Genomic DNA, 17,899 nt, shown 5'->3' on the forward strand with positions numbered 1-17,899 from the left:
ATAATAAAAGATTTCCATTTAAATAAAGGAGAAATACTCACCGACAAAGTGACTTAAATCTAAATCTAGTCTTTTTCGATATGTGAAGTCTGGATCCATCCCATCTCTATGCAATACAATCTGAGATATACACTCATCAATTAATTTGAAGTATTGTTGCCTAAAACCAAGAAGAATAATGAATGGACATCCAGGTTATTGTTGTAACTCTCCACCAAAGCAGTTTGGTAAGCTCATTTTAAGTTCAGTAATATACCTCTGCAGTTTCAACAATTGACATGTCAGATTTAACAGGAGAGAGGAAATTCAACAGGCATTGCTTTCCTTCTGATGATCTTAAGAGAATACATTTTTGTTCTTTTAGCAGATAGAGTGCTTTAATGATAATTTGCTTACAAAAATCAGAACCTTGACTTAATTAGTTAACAATAAAAAAGAATAGTAAGATGACGTGATATGTGCTTAAAAGCAGTCCTCAAAAGAGATCAACCTGCCACTATACCATAGCTATCACTATTCATTTTATTAACATGAGGCAAACACATACCTTTTTCTCCAAAAAAAATTCTCTAAAAGGTTCTTAAAACTATACAGTACACTATTTTTAGAATGTTTGCGGAGTCCAATTAAAAACTGATACTGTAAATCATAAGTACCAAATGAATACTTCTTACTCAAAAGACAACTGAAAAAATCTAGTATACCATTTTTTGGTCCAAAAATTAAAGTTTAACTACAATCCCCAATTGGGATCATGTTTTCAGTCCACCTGTTTGTAGTAAGCAAAAGAACGTCCCTTAAAACTTAAGCCAACAAATTTAAAAGAAATATCCAGCAGATTACAGTGACAAAACCAAACTAAAGTGACAGAAAGGGTAGGTGCAATCTCAGTGAGGTCAGTCCTTCATCCCCAGCCAGCACCAAGACTTATTTCTTCCCTCAATGACTTCTGGCACACATTTCCTCACCAAATCGTTCTCATCATGTATGGGACGGTGTCTCTAGTCATTTGAGCATCTCTTCCCTAGACACCGTGACCTACTTGCCCTTCACCTACTTATTTCACATCTAATAAATGACCCATAATGCCGAATAAAATTCACAGCATTAGCAAAGATGACAAATGGTCATGGACTGTCATAAACTAAAACTGTTTTAAGACACTCTTCGTGGGTACATATCAAAGCAAGATAATATTACTAATCCTTTCCTCAATATTCTAAACTTTTCTTAAAAAAGTAATCTCCCATTCCCTAATGTGTTGCCATAATAACCAACCATATTTTCAGTTAAACTGCAAAAACTGCACACACTTATACATCACATTTGAAAACTGAGATGAGATGAAAACATTTTATTCCTTTTTCCTCTTATTCAATGCTATCCTAGTGTTGGCTTTTTTAAGATTTTATTTATTGATTTGAGAGAAGGAGAGAGAGAGAGAGGTCTAGAGAAAGAGGAGAAGGGGCAGAGTTAGAAGGAGAAGCAGACTCCCTGCTGGACAGGGAGCCTGACTCAGAGGGGGCTCAATCCCAGGACTCTGACTGAGATCATGTCCCGAGCTAAAGTCAGATGCTCAATTGACTCAGCCACCCAGGCATTCCTATCCTAGTGTTGTTTTAATATGAATGGGTTTTAAATTAACATAGGCAATTTTGTGGCCTTTCTTTTTTTTTTAAATCATAATTTCAGTATGTTTTCTCACTCCACAGCTCCCGATGATAAACTCATTTACAAAGCAGCTGAAATTTCATGCAAAACCTCTTTAAAGGCAACACTAACAAAACAAAATAAAATAATGTACTTCTGGATTCCAGACAAATAAATCTAGAAAATAATCTCCATGAGCAATATAGGTGAGTTAGTGACTATGTCAGAGGAATATGTGAATAACCTAATTAAGGGATGAACATAAACTGCCATTACTTCACTGATACATCATTTTTGTTGTAGGAATTTTAAAATCATCTTCACTTTCTCTTTAGTATTTTTACCAAATATCAAATTATCTCCCATGCACATTCCACTAGCAGAATGTTTTGCACATGTAAGCCATTGAGTATTTGTTACAAAAGCGGATTTGATCTTCTACTCCACCCTCCAATTATCTTTCCGCATTTCCTTTTTCTTGGGGTCAGGAGCTACCTTTCATGTACAGTCTCCAATCGAGTTCCATTTCAGTAAAATGTCCTCTTGTTCCAAGAGGAACAAATGTTCCAAATGAGAAGGTGAGCAAAATTTCTAATTTCCCAATCCACTAATTCTTTTAAATGGGAATAACTTGCATTCTAAAATAATGTCATTTATAAAAACTTTTAAAAAATATCAATATGTGTTTAGAATGTTCAGTAAACAAAAAAATGTTCCAATAATCAAGGATTTCTAAAAGGTATAAGCCAGGTTCTTCTAAGAGTGGGAAAACCAAAAAAATGAAGCTAAAACCGAAAGAGCAAGATCCATAGACCTGCTCAGCACTAAATGAAAATTTCACTGTAAATAAAAAGTTAAATAATTTTTAAATGAATATATGAAAACTTAAGTGACCCTAATCTGACTCAACCTTATAATAAAAATATATTCTCTATTAGAATAACAATAACAAATACCTATGAGAATTTGAGAATATGGGCAAAAAAAATGGACGGAACTGTGTTGAGTAGAGCAGGCATAGGAAGAGCGATGCCTTCACAGGGACCGTATCTGGAACAAAGACCAAGGTCCTGGGGCTTAAAGAGTCAAGGAAGAATGAAGCATGGTTAAGTATCAAATTAAAAATATGATACTTGAAAAATGACCAAAATAACTAACATTCTATACCTCACTAATGTTGCTCTGGGGATACTATGGTTTAATAATTTTCTGAGACTCTTAATTCTACTGAAGTGATAGAATTGCCTGAGCAGGTCCTAGGAGAGTTGCACTTTTCAATCTGTTTTAAAGGTAGACACAACCGCCTATGCTCTTGAAGCACAGATTAAGGGATTAGGTTAAAATGAAAGGATCAAAAATAAGATATAACCCCGCTAGCAGCACTAAGACATGGAAAACTTTGAAAGTAAATAATATTCTTTAATTCTTGAAAACTCAAACAGCAGTGAACAATTGGAGGTTGACCGAACCAATCATACGGGAATCAAGAAAAGGATGGGGTACTTTAGAGTAAATGGAAGTTTCAATTTTATTTTTAAGAATATTAGGGGAAAAATAGTAGTATAATTAACCAGCAAGGTACCTCTGATATTTAAAAATATTGTTTAATCCATGTATCGATATTTTTAATCAAATTATTAGTATTTTCATTAATATTTTGATCCATATATTAATATTTTACATTAGTATTTACAAAAGAAGATAAGATTAATGATCTATACTTATCCCAAAGAACCTAAAGTTTTACCTTTTTTTCTTTTTTTGACTCTTACTCTATTTACTTTTCAGTTATATAAAAAGCCAGAATTATACCCTCTGACATCACCCAGAGGACACGGCGTCAATGAGACATGTCTAGCAAATTCTTCTACATGAAATTAGAGTAAGAAAATACTTATTGCCCAAAGGACTTGAGAATGAAATTTCAGGAAAGCTAAATTAAAGGCGACAAAAAAAAAAAAAATTAAATTCAAGGATCTTGGCTTCCCTCATAAAACTACTAGTAACAAGGTGACAAGAGGATATAGAGAGCATTTATTCAGGATACAACATGTGGCAGATATTTGGCTAGGAGATTTACCCAGGCTACTATATTCCATCTTCATAACAACCAAGCAACTTAGGTGCTAATATCTTCACACAGCTACAGATAGACAACATACAGATGAGATAAACAATCTGTTAAGCTCAAGATGGCTAGGATATTTTTATTAATTTTTTATTTTTTATAAACATATATTTTTATCCCCAGGGGTACAAAAAAAAAAAAAAAAGAAGATGGCTAGGATATAATCAAACTTGAAATGTCATTTGTCTAGCTTCTCTGAGACATTAGCAACATTAGATACAACTGTATTATCAAGACACTTGCTAGTTACTTAAACACTAATAAAAGCAATGTTTAGTACCCTTCATGTAACTTATATAAAGAAACTTATCAATATCACTCCTACCACCTAAACACTAAATAGAAAATAGTATCCATCACATGATAAATTAGTAATTTGTTGCTAGTGCGTATTTTTATTCAGATGAAAACTTATTACCAAGAATCTACTGAAGCTTAAAACATAACAGTAATATCATTTTACCGTGACCTGTCTAAATATACACCCATAAGTCAGTATTACGGCATAAATAAGTATCTGAAAATTATTTGCTTGCCCAAACCAAACATCAGGAGATTTTCACAATCAATAGAATTTCGTTAGTGAAAGAAAACATTAGAACATAGCTTCTTCTTACCTTACAAAATAATTCCTCTTACCTTATAAAATAATCATTTCGAATCAGCAAAAGATGCTGAAGAATAGAAATGAAATATCCTTCCGCTCTAGTTTCCTTAACTGAGTTCCATACCATGTTGTAAATATCATATGCTTCAGTAAACTGATTAAGGAATACACGAATTTATTCATCCTTTACACCAAACAACTCTAATAACATAGCACAGAATCTACTCTGTAAAGCTTCTAAAGACTATTATGTGCCTTAGTCTAAAGTGGGCATCATGTATACTTAACATCAAATAAAACACAGGTCTCTAGGTTTCAAAGTAGAGGAAAACAAGTTTGCAAATGACAACTTGACCTGACACTCCCTGGCTTCTCCTCCACCATCAAACTCCAACCATTTGCCTCTCTCAAGCCAAGACGTTGCTGGAGACAAGAGTAAGAGGCAACTGGTTGTAAATACCACATTAAATTTTTTTTTACCAATAGTGCTGGTGCCAGGCATTATCCACCATGAAGTAGCCCCAGCAGAGGACAGGAACCTGGTGGATTTCTGGAAAAGCACACAGAGTTAACAGAGGCCATGTGAGTGTTCCCCCAAGGTGTAGGGCAGGAGCCAACAAGCAAGCTAACGACACCCTTCTCCTAATGCTGGAAAGCACTAAAGGAGAGGAGCTGCCAAACATGAAAAGAAAAAACAGGTAGTGTGTGTACACACACACACACACACACACACAAGGCCTAACAAAATCCATCTGTAGGTTGTAACATTGATTTACATATGCATGTACTCAGAAATACACAAATTAAACTAATTAGAAAAGTTTATATAAAAATCAGTCTGATTCATAAAGGTTTGACTTTATACTGTTTATGTCGAAACGGCTTCAGAACTTTAATATTTCGGGGAGTGAAGACTGGTTATTTGGGGGTTAGCAAGAATTTTTCATATTTCACTAATTTCAGAACAAAAGGATATTCAAGTTCAGCTCTAATATCATCGAGGCGATGAGAGAACTCAAGCAAATCTTCTTCCTTATGCTCATCAAACACTTTAAGTTGGATATCCAGGCCATCATTCCTCATACATTTTAAATTCTGGAGATATTAAATAGAAATGGCAATCAACGGTTTTCTTTTTAATAATGCAAAAAAAGTTAATGAAAAACACAAACAACAAGCCAACCATTTGGCTGGATTTATAGCATTCAAACACTTAAAGTGTTAAATAATACTCACATCTTATCTATATTTCACAAATTTTTATACTCGAGCCTTTTTTCCCCCACAGATAAATTATTCTTGAAGGTAATTTATCTAAATTTCCCCCTATTCAAGTACTCCTCTAATTTAAATATTAATAAGGAGACTGCAGGGCACTTACTGGCAAGATGTCTTTCAATCCACAACGCATAAATTCATTTCTGATGTGAAGCCTGAAGTCCAAATCATCAGGAGAAGTAACAAGGGCATTGATGAGCTGCATACACGCTACCTACAATAGATTGCACAGTGAGACGAAGGCTCAGATTCCAACATTAAAGAAAAGAGTCATAGAACTGAAATATCAAGGTTTTGTTCCAAGAATGAAGTATCTTCCTTTGGGGGAGAACCTATTAAAACAATAATCTATATGTAAATTATTTTAGTCAATTACAAATTAAGTAAGAAATATCCTTTCAGTGAAGTTTTTGTTTGTTTGTTTGTTTAATTTTACATTTGTTTGGGAGTTCTTGTGGATTAAGAGAGAGAAACATTAGGCACTGGTACCATTCCATAAAAAATTCAGTCTACCCGAAAGTTAAGTTCTTGTCCAAAAATATCATTCCATGCACATACAACACAAAGCTGAACACCCTAGTTGAAAAATTATGTATCTCTACTGGATATAAAATACTTACCTAAAATACAATGGTAACTTGCCATTCATCAAGAAAAACCCAAAATTTCCAACACCTGAAGGTCAGTAATTGTCCTGAATCTGGTTAGTGGGGTTGTTATAACAAAACCCTATCTCACGATCATGGCACAATTAATTAGAATTAACCAGGCAATGGTTCAAACACTTTGGCAAAAATTCAAAAATAATATATGTCATGTTTATTCCGAAGGTATAAAGAAATTACATAACTAATTAAATTCTTTGGTATACACCTTCAATGATGAAAGTGCAAAAATCACTGTATTTTCCAGTTATTTAACACTCCAAATTTCAAAGTGGATTTTTTTTTTTTTTTAAGCGCCTGGCTGAAATTTATCTTTCATTGTCTGAAATCCATATAATCAAAGGAAAAGAGATCGGAGGCAGAAGTGATCATCTCTAAGAAAAGCAAAGTATTCTTTGTTAATGATGATGATGTTATTTTCTAAGTCTGCATTCTACCCGAGTCTAACAAGAATGACTGGCTTACTGATCAATATGTTTAACCTCATGCTGTTCCCTAAATTGTCCTTTCTCCATCCCTTAAGGCAAGGTTTATATGAATTTAAAATGCTTTTTTTGGATTAAGACACCAACAGGGGTCTTAGGTCCTGCTGGTTGAAATATATCGTAATTATTGTATTTGATGTCTAAATACTAAAATCTGACCAGCACGCCTCTACTGTCAAAACTTAAGACTATTTAAACTGGAGGAAGGAAATATGCCAGAAGATAAATAGGGGAAAGGGAGACATTTAAAATAAAAAAAGAATAAACTTAAAATGAAGGTGACCTTTCCACTACACATTCGTTCAGCTATAACTGGCTCACATCACAAAGTTTAAGACGCTTTCTTTCTACCTCCATGCCAATCATTACCTGGTAACCACAAAAATAGTTTTTCAGTAGTAGTATATAGTTTTAAAAGATCTCAAAGGATATTTAAATAATGTTTCTCTACATTCAGAGCAATTAAATTAGTATTATTCACAAGGTTTCTGGAAAAGATGTGAATTATAGACAACTCAAAGCAGCAAAAATAAGCAGCATAAAAAATTAGCAGGAAATGGGACTTAAATGTAAAGGAAATACATGCAGAACAATAGCAGCCTGAAATTGAAGAGAAAGAAGGGAAAAGGATAAACCAAAGTATTTCTAGGAAACACCCTAAATGGCAATTTCCTATAAAAGGAAAAACAGAAAATTGATTTAAGCTGAAATAATGAAGTTAATTTTCTAAAATCCCTTCCAATTCTAATGGTAATCTGCCATTATTATGACTTATAACCACTCTTTAATCAATGCCATGTCAATATATGTCTATGAACATATGCAAGCATTCAGCAAAATGTAGTGTTTCCTTACAGAAAAGTAATTCTATTATCAAGATAAAGATCAAAGAGTTCCTTCTAGGTTTTTAGCATGTATACTGAGATACATAGACTCATTTGATCTTAGAATTTCATATAAACAGCATACTAGCAGAAGCAGGTGCCAATATAGCATCTATGTCATTGAAATCAGTTACTACACACAGCAGGAACTATGCAGGTAAATGAGATATATCTGCCTACCCTCATGAAGATAGATACAATGGTAGAAATATACCATGTAGAAGAGAGATGGTCCATATACAGCAGGAATGTGGAGAAACTGAAGACACGGACAGCTGGGTAAAAGCATAGGCCCTTAGGGATAAAGAAGGACTGAGGTGAGATGTTCAAAACAGCTAAAGAATAAACCTGTTAGAGGACATGGGACCTTCCATTGAACTACAAGGAATTCTGATTTCCTGAGCAGTTTGTGAGGACGAGAAGGGAGAGAGCAGTGCAAGGAGTCACAAGAAGTGAGGCAGGACAAGAAGACAGGCCAGGTGAGGCACAGCTGCATGTGCCAAGTCAGAAAATTTAGGCGCAGCTGGAAACGGGAAACCACAAGGCATTCTATGTAAAGGAGAGGGAATAGTGGAGGGAGCAGTGTAAGTTAAGAAGCTGTTGTAGAAGCAACTTGAGTGAACAATGACAAGAGCTTGAACATTAAAAATGTGAGAGAAACTGATAGAATTTGATGGCTGGGTGGACATGGGGTTGACTCAGAAGCATTCAGAAGAGCCTCCTCACTTCTGTTCTTCAACTAAATAGGAGGTAATACCACTAACAGAGCTATAAAATGTAAGGAGAGAAAGAGGTTTTAGAGAATAGGATAAATTCTGCTTTTAAAATTCTGAGATTGAAATGTATATTAGGAGGGGTCCTGTGTGGTTCAGTTGGTTAAAGGTCTGACTCTGATTTTGGCTCAGGTCACGATCTCATGATCATTAGATAGAACCCCATAACCAGCTCCTTGCTGAGCATGGAGCCTGCTTAAGATTCTCTCTTCCCTCTCCCTCTGACCCAACCACAATTTCTTCTAAAAAAAAAATAAAAAATAGATGTACATTAGGACTCATTCATTCATTTAAAAAAAAAAAAAACTAGTTAGTGGGTACCTAGACTGTGTCTGCTGGAGATATTAAACAGAAGCTCAAGAAAATAATGGCACTGTGATATTCATCACAAACAATTCCCATGCTGCTTGAGGTTTCAAAAATGTAGCCTTTATAATCTTTATTAATTTGCATTTAAAATATTGTTTCAACAGCATCACAAAATGTACTTCCCTGTGGAATAGATGAGGGTGAGAAAACTAAGAGCTTCTGCCCTCCTGGAAACATCCTAATTTAAAGTGTCTATGTTTGAACATCAAAATACAGAGTTCCCTGGGTACCTGCTCAACCATTTCATTCCCTCCAAGCCTATTTTATTGGTGCCCACTAAGCACTTCTAAGTGCTAGGGATACAGCTATGGAAAAAGACAGAAATCACTCTCAGAGATGAAGAGTTAAGACTGACTCCAAGGTTTTTGGCCTGGTCAATTGGAAGGATGGGATTATCACTGATCAGAGTGGAAAATAAAGCATTCATTGAGATGGGAGAAAGAAGCTTGGGAAGACAGATCAGGGGAGCTGTGTTTTAGAGATGTTAAGTTAGAAATATCTTTAGTGAGCAGCCCTGAAAAAAGTGGAGAAGGAAACTGGCTATAGGGGACCCAAGTTCAAGAAAAACATGACCACAACAACTGCACGGTCTTATGTGGAACTCACGGTCTTAGGTGGAACCACCTAGTAGTAGCAGAGAGAAAAGAGGTACAGGAGCTGATGGGACACTTCAGTTGCAGGCTTTGTTTTAAAGGCTGGGGAAATAAAGTTAAAAGGCATCAGTGAGGTAGAAGAAAAAGGAAACTTGGGTGCCCAGGACTTAGGGGAGGAAACGGTCTCAACAGAGAGAATGATTAACTGAGTCAGAGGCTCTAATAGGTCAGCTAAGATGACTAATAAATTACCACTGCATTAGGCCAATTGGTGACTTGACAAGAACAGTTTCTTATAAAGAGACAGAGTTGTTGTTCCAAGTAGGAAAACACCTGCCTTCTCATATGTACCATATGCAACCAAGATGATCGGCACTAAAATAGTCTCCTTCCTCCAAACTCATCTTTATACTTTTGGAATGCTGCTTGTTAACCTTTAGTCTCAGCATATATGACACTTCTCTTTAGGTGTTAAATCATGGACTCAGTTCTAATGATTTGGAAAGCAGATACTGCAAGCTCATTTTGTTATTCTTGTCTCAGTTACCAAGAAGGAACCTCACGTGAGAAAAAGCGTCTTTAGCATAATTTGTAGCTGGAAGGGTGTGTGCGTGCTTGCGTGCGAGCGTGGTGCACACATGTGCTCAGGCGCACCAGTGTCCATCTAGGGCTTAGGAGAGTTGAAGGTTCCCTCAAGAGCAGCAGCAAACAGAAGGTGCACTGCAAGGACTAGGACCCGCCAAGCCCACAGACCAAGCCAAGGAAAATGAGCAGCCAGAGTGTAATTACAAATAGTGGAACAAATGTCAGCAATGCAGTAAACTAGAAGGCACAGACACACAACAGGGGGCAAAGTAAATAAACCGTAAACAGAAATCTCAAAGATAGTCAATATGAGGAATAGATCTGGTCAAAGGCAATCTCAGGAACAAGGCAAATGATCAAAGAAAAATCATTAGACCTAGAAAGAGGTTAATGAGCAAGACAAAGAAAGGAACATGCCACTATCTCCGACACTTCATCAGCAAAGTAGCTTTCTGCCCTTGAAAACAGTCAGGTTTCTTCATCTGTGAATACCCATCACCTAAATTTCCTCCAGTACACAATTTTACTTACCCCTGACACCATGCTCAATGCAAAGATGAGAAAAAATAAATACTTTATGCATTTTTAAACTTTGACGCAAAAACCTTTGACCCTTTCAGATGAAAGTGAAGCACAAAATGCAAGGTACCGTAACACGTGTGATGCCTGGAGGCTCAAACATAGAGCTCATCCAATTTGTTCGAAGGCCACCAGAGCAAATGCTTTCTCAGCGACTGTGCTGAAGGAACAGAGAAGGTATCTGACAGCCAATGCAAGACTATTCTTTAGAAAGCTCACACTTTGGTCAACATGTTCATCCTGAACACAAGTAGGTGTTTTTACAAATAAAAGGATGACTATACGATGCTGAAAATGTATCAGCTTTATAACCTAAATTCACACTGTAAACAAGTACCAGTCAAGTACATACATAAAAATTCTATCAGAATCCGCGAATAATTATTATCTGGGCCTGGAAGATACAACATAGTCTGCTATTCATCTTCCCTACCCCACAGCAGAAATCATCTGTTTCTCTTTGTACAATCAAATTCCATATTTATCAAGTTAAAATGAGTAAATGAGGCTTACAGAGAAACAGTTTGCCGCTAGTGCAAAGAAACTCCAAAGAATTTAAAAAGCACACGCGTTAATTCAGAATAAAAACTAACCAGCCTACATTAAGCAGACAAACACAGAAACAGTAAAGTAGATCAGCAGATGTAAAGTTCTTTTTAATTTTATTTAGATTTCCAATTGAGTATTCTGCAAATGATCGACACAGTAAGAGAACAAATCAGAGCGTGAGGTAACTGCATAATTTCCATACAAACACAGAAAATAAAGCGCAGAATTCAAAAAGCTATAATTTATATGAATGGGAATATTGGGAAAACAAACAGATTTTTAAATATTTATTCAAACACTCCCCACTGCGACAGCATTCATTTCTTCTGTGTCCTCCCATGCATTTTGCTAGAACTCCTACTGCATTTTACTTACGAAACATAAGCTAGCCTTAGATTCCCAAGTATAAGCTTCTTAAGGGCAGGGGTATACTTTTCTTAAAAATTTTATTTATTTACTTATTTATTTATTTATTTGAGAGAGAGAGAAAAAACACAGTAGGGGGAGGGGCAGAGGGAGAGAGAGAAGGAGGCTCCCCGCTGAGCAGCGACTGGGATGTGTGGGGTTAGATCCCAAGGCCCTGGATCATGACCTAAGCCAAAGGCAGACGCTTAAGCGACTGATCTGTACAGGTGGCCCAGGCAGGACATACTTCCTGTATAGCTCTTGTATAACTCAATGCACAGCAGTCGCTGAACAATTAACTAATTGACTGCTTAATTATGAAACTCTATGCAGTTACCTTTGAAGCATGAGGTAAGTTTATCTTTCTGGTGATCTACTGTAGCATAAGTGAAGAAATTTATTATGTCAGCTCAGAAAATTGACTGTATGTTCTAGACAAAAATTTCCACCACGAATTTATGCTTAGATGTGTGCTCCCTAGGACAGCGTGAGTTCACATTAGACTATTATTCCACTGTGTTTCTCTAACGTCTTAGTTTAATGGCATATTATTTACCAGTCCATTTCAATGCATATAGTATTTGGATTTATATTGATATATTAATCCTACTGATGTAAACCTCAGTAAAAGTAGTCAAAACAGAGAGGGATTAAAACAAACTGATCTCTGCATCCTTCTAGGATGCCCCAACACTGGTCCTAAATATAAAATCTTGCTAACATCTTTGTTCTTTATTTGGTTCTTCATTACATGTGAGGATAAGTTACTTGAAACTGAAAATAACTTTGGTTAGTAATTTGGCAGGGCAGGGGGAAGTGGAGATATTTGAAACAAAAAGAAATAATAAATTAAGATATGACTATTCATTATAGTAAGACCTCTGTTTGGTCTCAAGCAAAATTAAACCTGGGGATATTTTGAGCATTGAAGGGGTACAGGAAACAAAAAGAAAGAGAAGCATAAACTTGACTATATCTAAAAAGTCACTATAACCTATAATTTGTTTCAATGTCATATTTCTCAATCATTACCCAGTAACAAATTTCAGAGTACAGTGACTATATTCCCTTAAAGGTAATTGTTCCTACTTACCAAGACATAAGGAAATGTGACCCAATCAATTTTACAAATATCTATTTGTTATTGAACTCAATGAAATACAGAAATTGAAGAAGTTTTGTTTTGTTTCGGTTTTGTTTTTAAGAAACTGTCTTTGCGGCAGCCACAGGAATGCAATTCTCAATCTCTGGCTACAGAGAGTATAAATGACCAACAGCCCAGCCCCAGCTGCTACCCTGTGAAATCCATCACAACAGGTGAGCTGAGGCCACAGTCCCCATGGGCCTTTCCCAGCCAATGTCTGAACACACAGCAAGAATAATAAAATGGGAAGCCAAAGGGGCTTTGGCTTGAGGACAAAACAAGCCTGCCAAGTTCTTCTGGAAGTGCACATCAGCCCAAGACACTTCCCTCACCCCTCCTTCCTTCTCTCCTCCACCTGCCATCAGGTCTGCAGGGAGCTGAACATCTCCCCACCTCCCCCAGCCCTCTCCAGGCCCTCTAGAAAGCCTTCCCCCAGTGCCATGCATACTAAATCTCTTGCTTTTCAGAAGACCCAGATTAACATAGCCTTGTTCTACAAAGCAAGTTTCAGCAAGAATATCTTGTTCTACAAAGCAAGTTTCAGCAAGAATATCGTTTTCAAGTTGTATGATTCATAAGTATTATAAATGCAACTTCATATTCAACAGGACACTTTCACTTTTTCTTCCTGTTCTCTAAATGTGAATACCTTATGCACTTTAATATGTAACCATGAGATATTTGTTAAGACTACGTGTATGCCAGGTGTCTGAAAGTGTTTGAAATTTGACTTTCCTCTAATAACAGTTCTAGAGATACCAAAGACTTAGATTATATTTCTGCCTTTTGTCTCTTTAAAAAATACCTTCCAGGATAGAGCAGTATCTACTGTGAGAATCCTAGAAAGACATACCAATCATCCCTGTCCCCTGAGTCCTAGGATATCACCTACCACCCTTGTCCCTTTAGTCAGTAATTAAGGTAGGGAAAATACTCCGTAGTATCACATGAACGAAAATAAATGAAGATTTCATTCTATTCAGCCTATATCAAGGTGCAATGAATCTATAGGAAAAAAAAAAAAAAAACACCAAGAGGATCAGACTGAAGGCAAAGTCAAGAAGCTGACAGGAGAAGGTTTCGTGGTCTGTTCCCCACCACTGGACAAATCACCCTGAGTCTCTTACATTTCTGGGTGCATTGCAAGTAGAGGCACTGGTGGGCCATCTTCTGACTGTTCTTTTCGAGGATATTTGAATAGCAAATAGGTAGGCATGCTTCATGTCCAGAATAATAAAGATAATATCTCTTTGGAGCAAAAGGCAGGTACAATTACAACCCACTAAAAAAGATTAAGGTTTTCTAAACTCAAGAGTTTCTCCCCTATAGTACAACTTGGCCTCTCCACCAAGTCTTCACATGCTCCAAATCCTGAACTGAGCATCCTACAGTTTATCAGCCAGTAGGAGGCCACAGTGAAAGCACTATTACCCAATAGCTGCCTGTTCGATAAAGGTCATTGGAGGACCCCAATAACTACAAACAATACTTTCCTTCCAGAAGTACCATGTAGACCTTCAAGACTATATATGCTATGAAGCAGCCAGGTGTTAACTTGCTTGTCTCTCTAAAAATGTTGCCCTTCACCTCAGAGCTGATTCTAAGAGATGTACAAGCATCTAAGCAAACACAAGTGCTCAGTCCTCAGACAGCCATGAAGGCTCTCCAAACTAAGGCTGCCATTGGTCCTGCAGAAAAAAATTAACTATATATGTGTACCCTGCAGGCATTTATCTCCATGATGGGAGTTGCCCAATTAGAAAAGGAGGTAAGATATCTGTCCCTGATTTTAGTTGAAACTACCATTGATACTGCCCTGGCCCTGGAAAACACCCGGCTTCAGCTCACTCACTAGGGTTGTTATGGATAAAAGAATTGTCCTGGATTTCCTTCTTGCTGAACCAGGGGAAGTCTGTGCAATCACTAATACATCATTCTGTACCTGACTACCTCAGCCAAACTGGAAAGATCAATAGAAAAAATTAAGATTCTGTTGTTCTAAGTTAGACCCTGATGGTCTGTGGGATTTGTTCGGCTGATTCCATCTGGGACCTGGAAGGCCTGGCTGGGGTCCATACTGCAGGTTAGCCTCAACCTGCTGCTTGGAGACTGGCTGACCAACAGCCTTAATTAAATAATTAAATATTCTGCACCATCAGAATAAGTACTGCCCGTGATGTAAGACTTGAATTTCCTATCCTCAGGGTTTCTCTCCTGAAGCACAACCTGCTGCAAATGGAAACTGAGGCTGATAGAAAACACTACTGTTGCTATGGGTGATGAAGTCCTTTGTTGCTGACCCGGGGATTCATGTCTTCTCACAGCACCCGTAAAACGACGACAGACTAACAAGTGACGTAAAAATCATGTTCTCAATACTTCCCCCCATGGGTCCAAAAGGACTGAGAGGAAGACACCATAGGAAATCATAGCATGCCATCACCACAGGCCTGAGAACAAATGCACAGAAAAGCAAACATCCACCCAAAGAACTCTAGGATTCCCACTCTGATTCCTTTCCTGACAAAAATCTACCACAACTCAAACAGTTCCATGACCAACATCAAGGGTTTAGGCAAACTCTTTAGAATCTACCTCATGATACTCTAGCAAAGGATGGCTTTACAAAGAGAAGAGAAAAGACACACATAGAAAAGAAAAATAAAAGGAAAGAAATGAAAATAACAGATAAATTCAACATGTGGTTGAAACTAGAGACTGGCTTACCCGTACTTCTTCGGACCCTCTTTTAGTAAGGAAGACTGAGCCAAAATGAGGAGTGACTGTCTGAGCCGCATGAGGCAAGGTTTGCTGCTGTGGCAGAAACACAGCAATGTGTCCTAGTGTGCCACATGTTAACCAGCGTAGAATGCTGGGCATGGAGTTTCCCTTAGAACATTCCCGGATGTGGTCTGGCACTTCTACATTACTTCTGGCTAGTATCATCCACATGGAGTTCCCTAGGTCTGCCAAAAATTCTGTTAAGGTATCCAGTAAGTACATTTCCTGCTTCAATTACCCATAGTGGATTATGCTGTTTGACTCTGAAAGCCCTTCTCTCATATACTTGAGAAGAGTAGTATATATTTAAGTCTGATATTTATATTAGACTTTCTTTCCTGAGAAGGAAGACTCCCTAAGTCCTGAAAATAATTTTAGGTTATTTGTGACACTCACTTTTTTTTTTTTTAACTGTCTTACTATACCATATGAGTAGGAGGAATGAAAGATGTTCAATTCTACTAGTAACATGGGCAGTCACATTATCTTCATTATTATTATTATCAGACTCAAAAAAAAATCTAACAATCCTCCTTGAAAAAGTACTTTGTTATATAGTACTTTGTTATACATAAAAGAACAATGAGAATTTTTTCAATTTTACTATCTTCCATTTCCTCCAATTTAAAAGCAAACAATAGGGTTCTCTTCTATTCAACAATAAACAAGTTTTATTTTTAATTTGGTCACTTGCTAATATCAGCCAGACTAGTACATTTCAATAAATATAAATTAAAAGGTAATGGTAAAATGGGCACTTAGAGCTTAATAGGAAAATTGATAACTAGTTAGCTCTAAAATATACTCTACTTACAGAAAATTCGGAAGCACTCAAAAAGAAGAGTTGCTTAATTTTTTTAAAGGAAAGAGAGAACAACCAGCAATCCCAGGAAAGACAATCTACTTACTTCCCCACCACCCCTGAACTCCCTAAGTTAACTAGCTATCTGGAAAATAGTACCTTTAACTCCTAACTTAAGCTTTCCACCTGCTAGTTTAGGCTTAGTAATGGAAACTTTCCTTCAAGAGTAAAGACCCAGGAAAAAAAGGTTGAGTAGGAAAATAAAAAAAAGTTTTAAAATTCTTCCCATCATTTATTCAAGAAAATGGAAATTTAATCTGTACATACCAAAAAAATGAAAAAAAAATAATGGTAAAATAAACTTTTAAATGAATTTTCAATGAAAATTAAACTTTACAACCCATATGAAGACATTTTAGTGTTTCGGAAAATAACTAAACATTAAAAAAAATAATAATTACTTACAACTAAGGCAATTAGTTTCAAAAGAGCAAATAAAAGCAGCCACCCATGTCTTGGTAAAATTTTTCAAGAACTGAGTCAAATGGTTGACTTCAACAACTATCTAAGGAAGATGTTGTTGGTAGCCATGCCCCCAGTCCTTACTAAATACGGCAAACATGCAATCATTTAAATAAATAAATAAATAAATAAATAAATAAAATCATCTCCACCAATATTCACAGGTAGCATTATCCATAAAAGGCAAAAAGAAACAACTCACATTTCCACCAACTGACAACTGATAAACAATGTGAAATATCCATGCAATAGCCTAATATTTGGAAGGGAAAAAATGAAGTTGTAATACATATTTCAACAAGAACGAACACTGAAAATATTAAGTGAGAGCACCAGTCAAAAAAGACCCCATATTGTATGATTTTATCAAAAACCCAGAATATGAAGATTTATAGAGATAGTGGATTGGCAGTTGCCTAGAGCTAAAGGGAATGAGGGTATTACAAGGTGACAATGAAGGGATTGGGAGAGGGGGTGAGGAGATTCTTTTAGGGGTAAGAGAATGTTCTTGATTGTTCTAGATAAGATTGTACAACTCTAATTATACAAATATATAGGACAGTCCACTTTTTGTGGATAACTTTTATGATACGTGTATTTTATCTCAGTAAAATGGTTATAAAAAGGAATCATTTCAAAATTACATCAAATCTTTAAATATATTTTAATTTCAAGTCTTAGTATCTTCTATAAGCTAATAATCCATTCTCAATTTTTAACTGGCCATTCTCTTTCAGAGAATTTTATAGATATTTATTTTCCAAATGGTAGCATCTTCAATAAATTGAGAGTAACTGACCAACAGAAATGACTAAACATACCCAGGAACATTTTTGATACATGTAGTTTGCCTTCAGGTTCATATGATAATCAATGATAATCCTACAAGGTTAGACAAGTTTACCTCAACATTTAGCCATTGCTAAACATGGCTACCTCAATAGTCAAAACAAATTTCATATGCATCTTACCAAAAATTTTAAGGTTGTAATTGCCATCTTTCAATTAATGAGTCAATCATGTTATTTGTCTAGATGAAACATGGCTTTGTTCTTAACAAGACATTCTTTACCCTTTTCCTCAAAGCTTTAAGATTGATC

At 36.3% G+C, this 17,899-nt stretch overlaps 1 protein-coding gene across 1 annotated transcript in view; it reads right to left on the reverse strand.

The window, feature by feature from the left end:
* DIAPH3 (diaphanous related formin 3) overlaps positions 1 to 17,899 on the reverse strand; it is a 498,555-nt gene that overhangs the window by 320,281 nt on the left and 160,375 nt on the right. Inside the window, exons 10-13 of the mRNA XM_059377539.1 lie at positions 5,767 to 5,873; positions 5,362 to 5,480; positions 4,418 to 4,534; positions 42 to 160 (exon numbers count right to left, since the gene is read on the reverse strand). Of these exons, the coding sequence (XP_059233522.1) occupies positions 42 to 160; positions 4,418 to 4,534; positions 5,362 to 5,480; positions 5,767 to 5,873 (462 nt within the window). The remainder of the gene's footprint in view (positions 1 to 41; positions 161 to 4,417; positions 4,535 to 5,361; positions 5,481 to 5,766; positions 5,874 to 17,899) is intronic.

This window comes from Mustela nigripes, chromosome 15, assembly GCF_022355385.1.
Source record: "Mustela nigripes isolate SB6536 chromosome 15, MUSNIG.SB6536, whole genome shotgun sequence".
Classification (NCBI taxonomy): Eukaryota; Metazoa; Chordata; class Mammalia; order Carnivora; family Mustelidae; genus Mustela; species Mustela nigripes.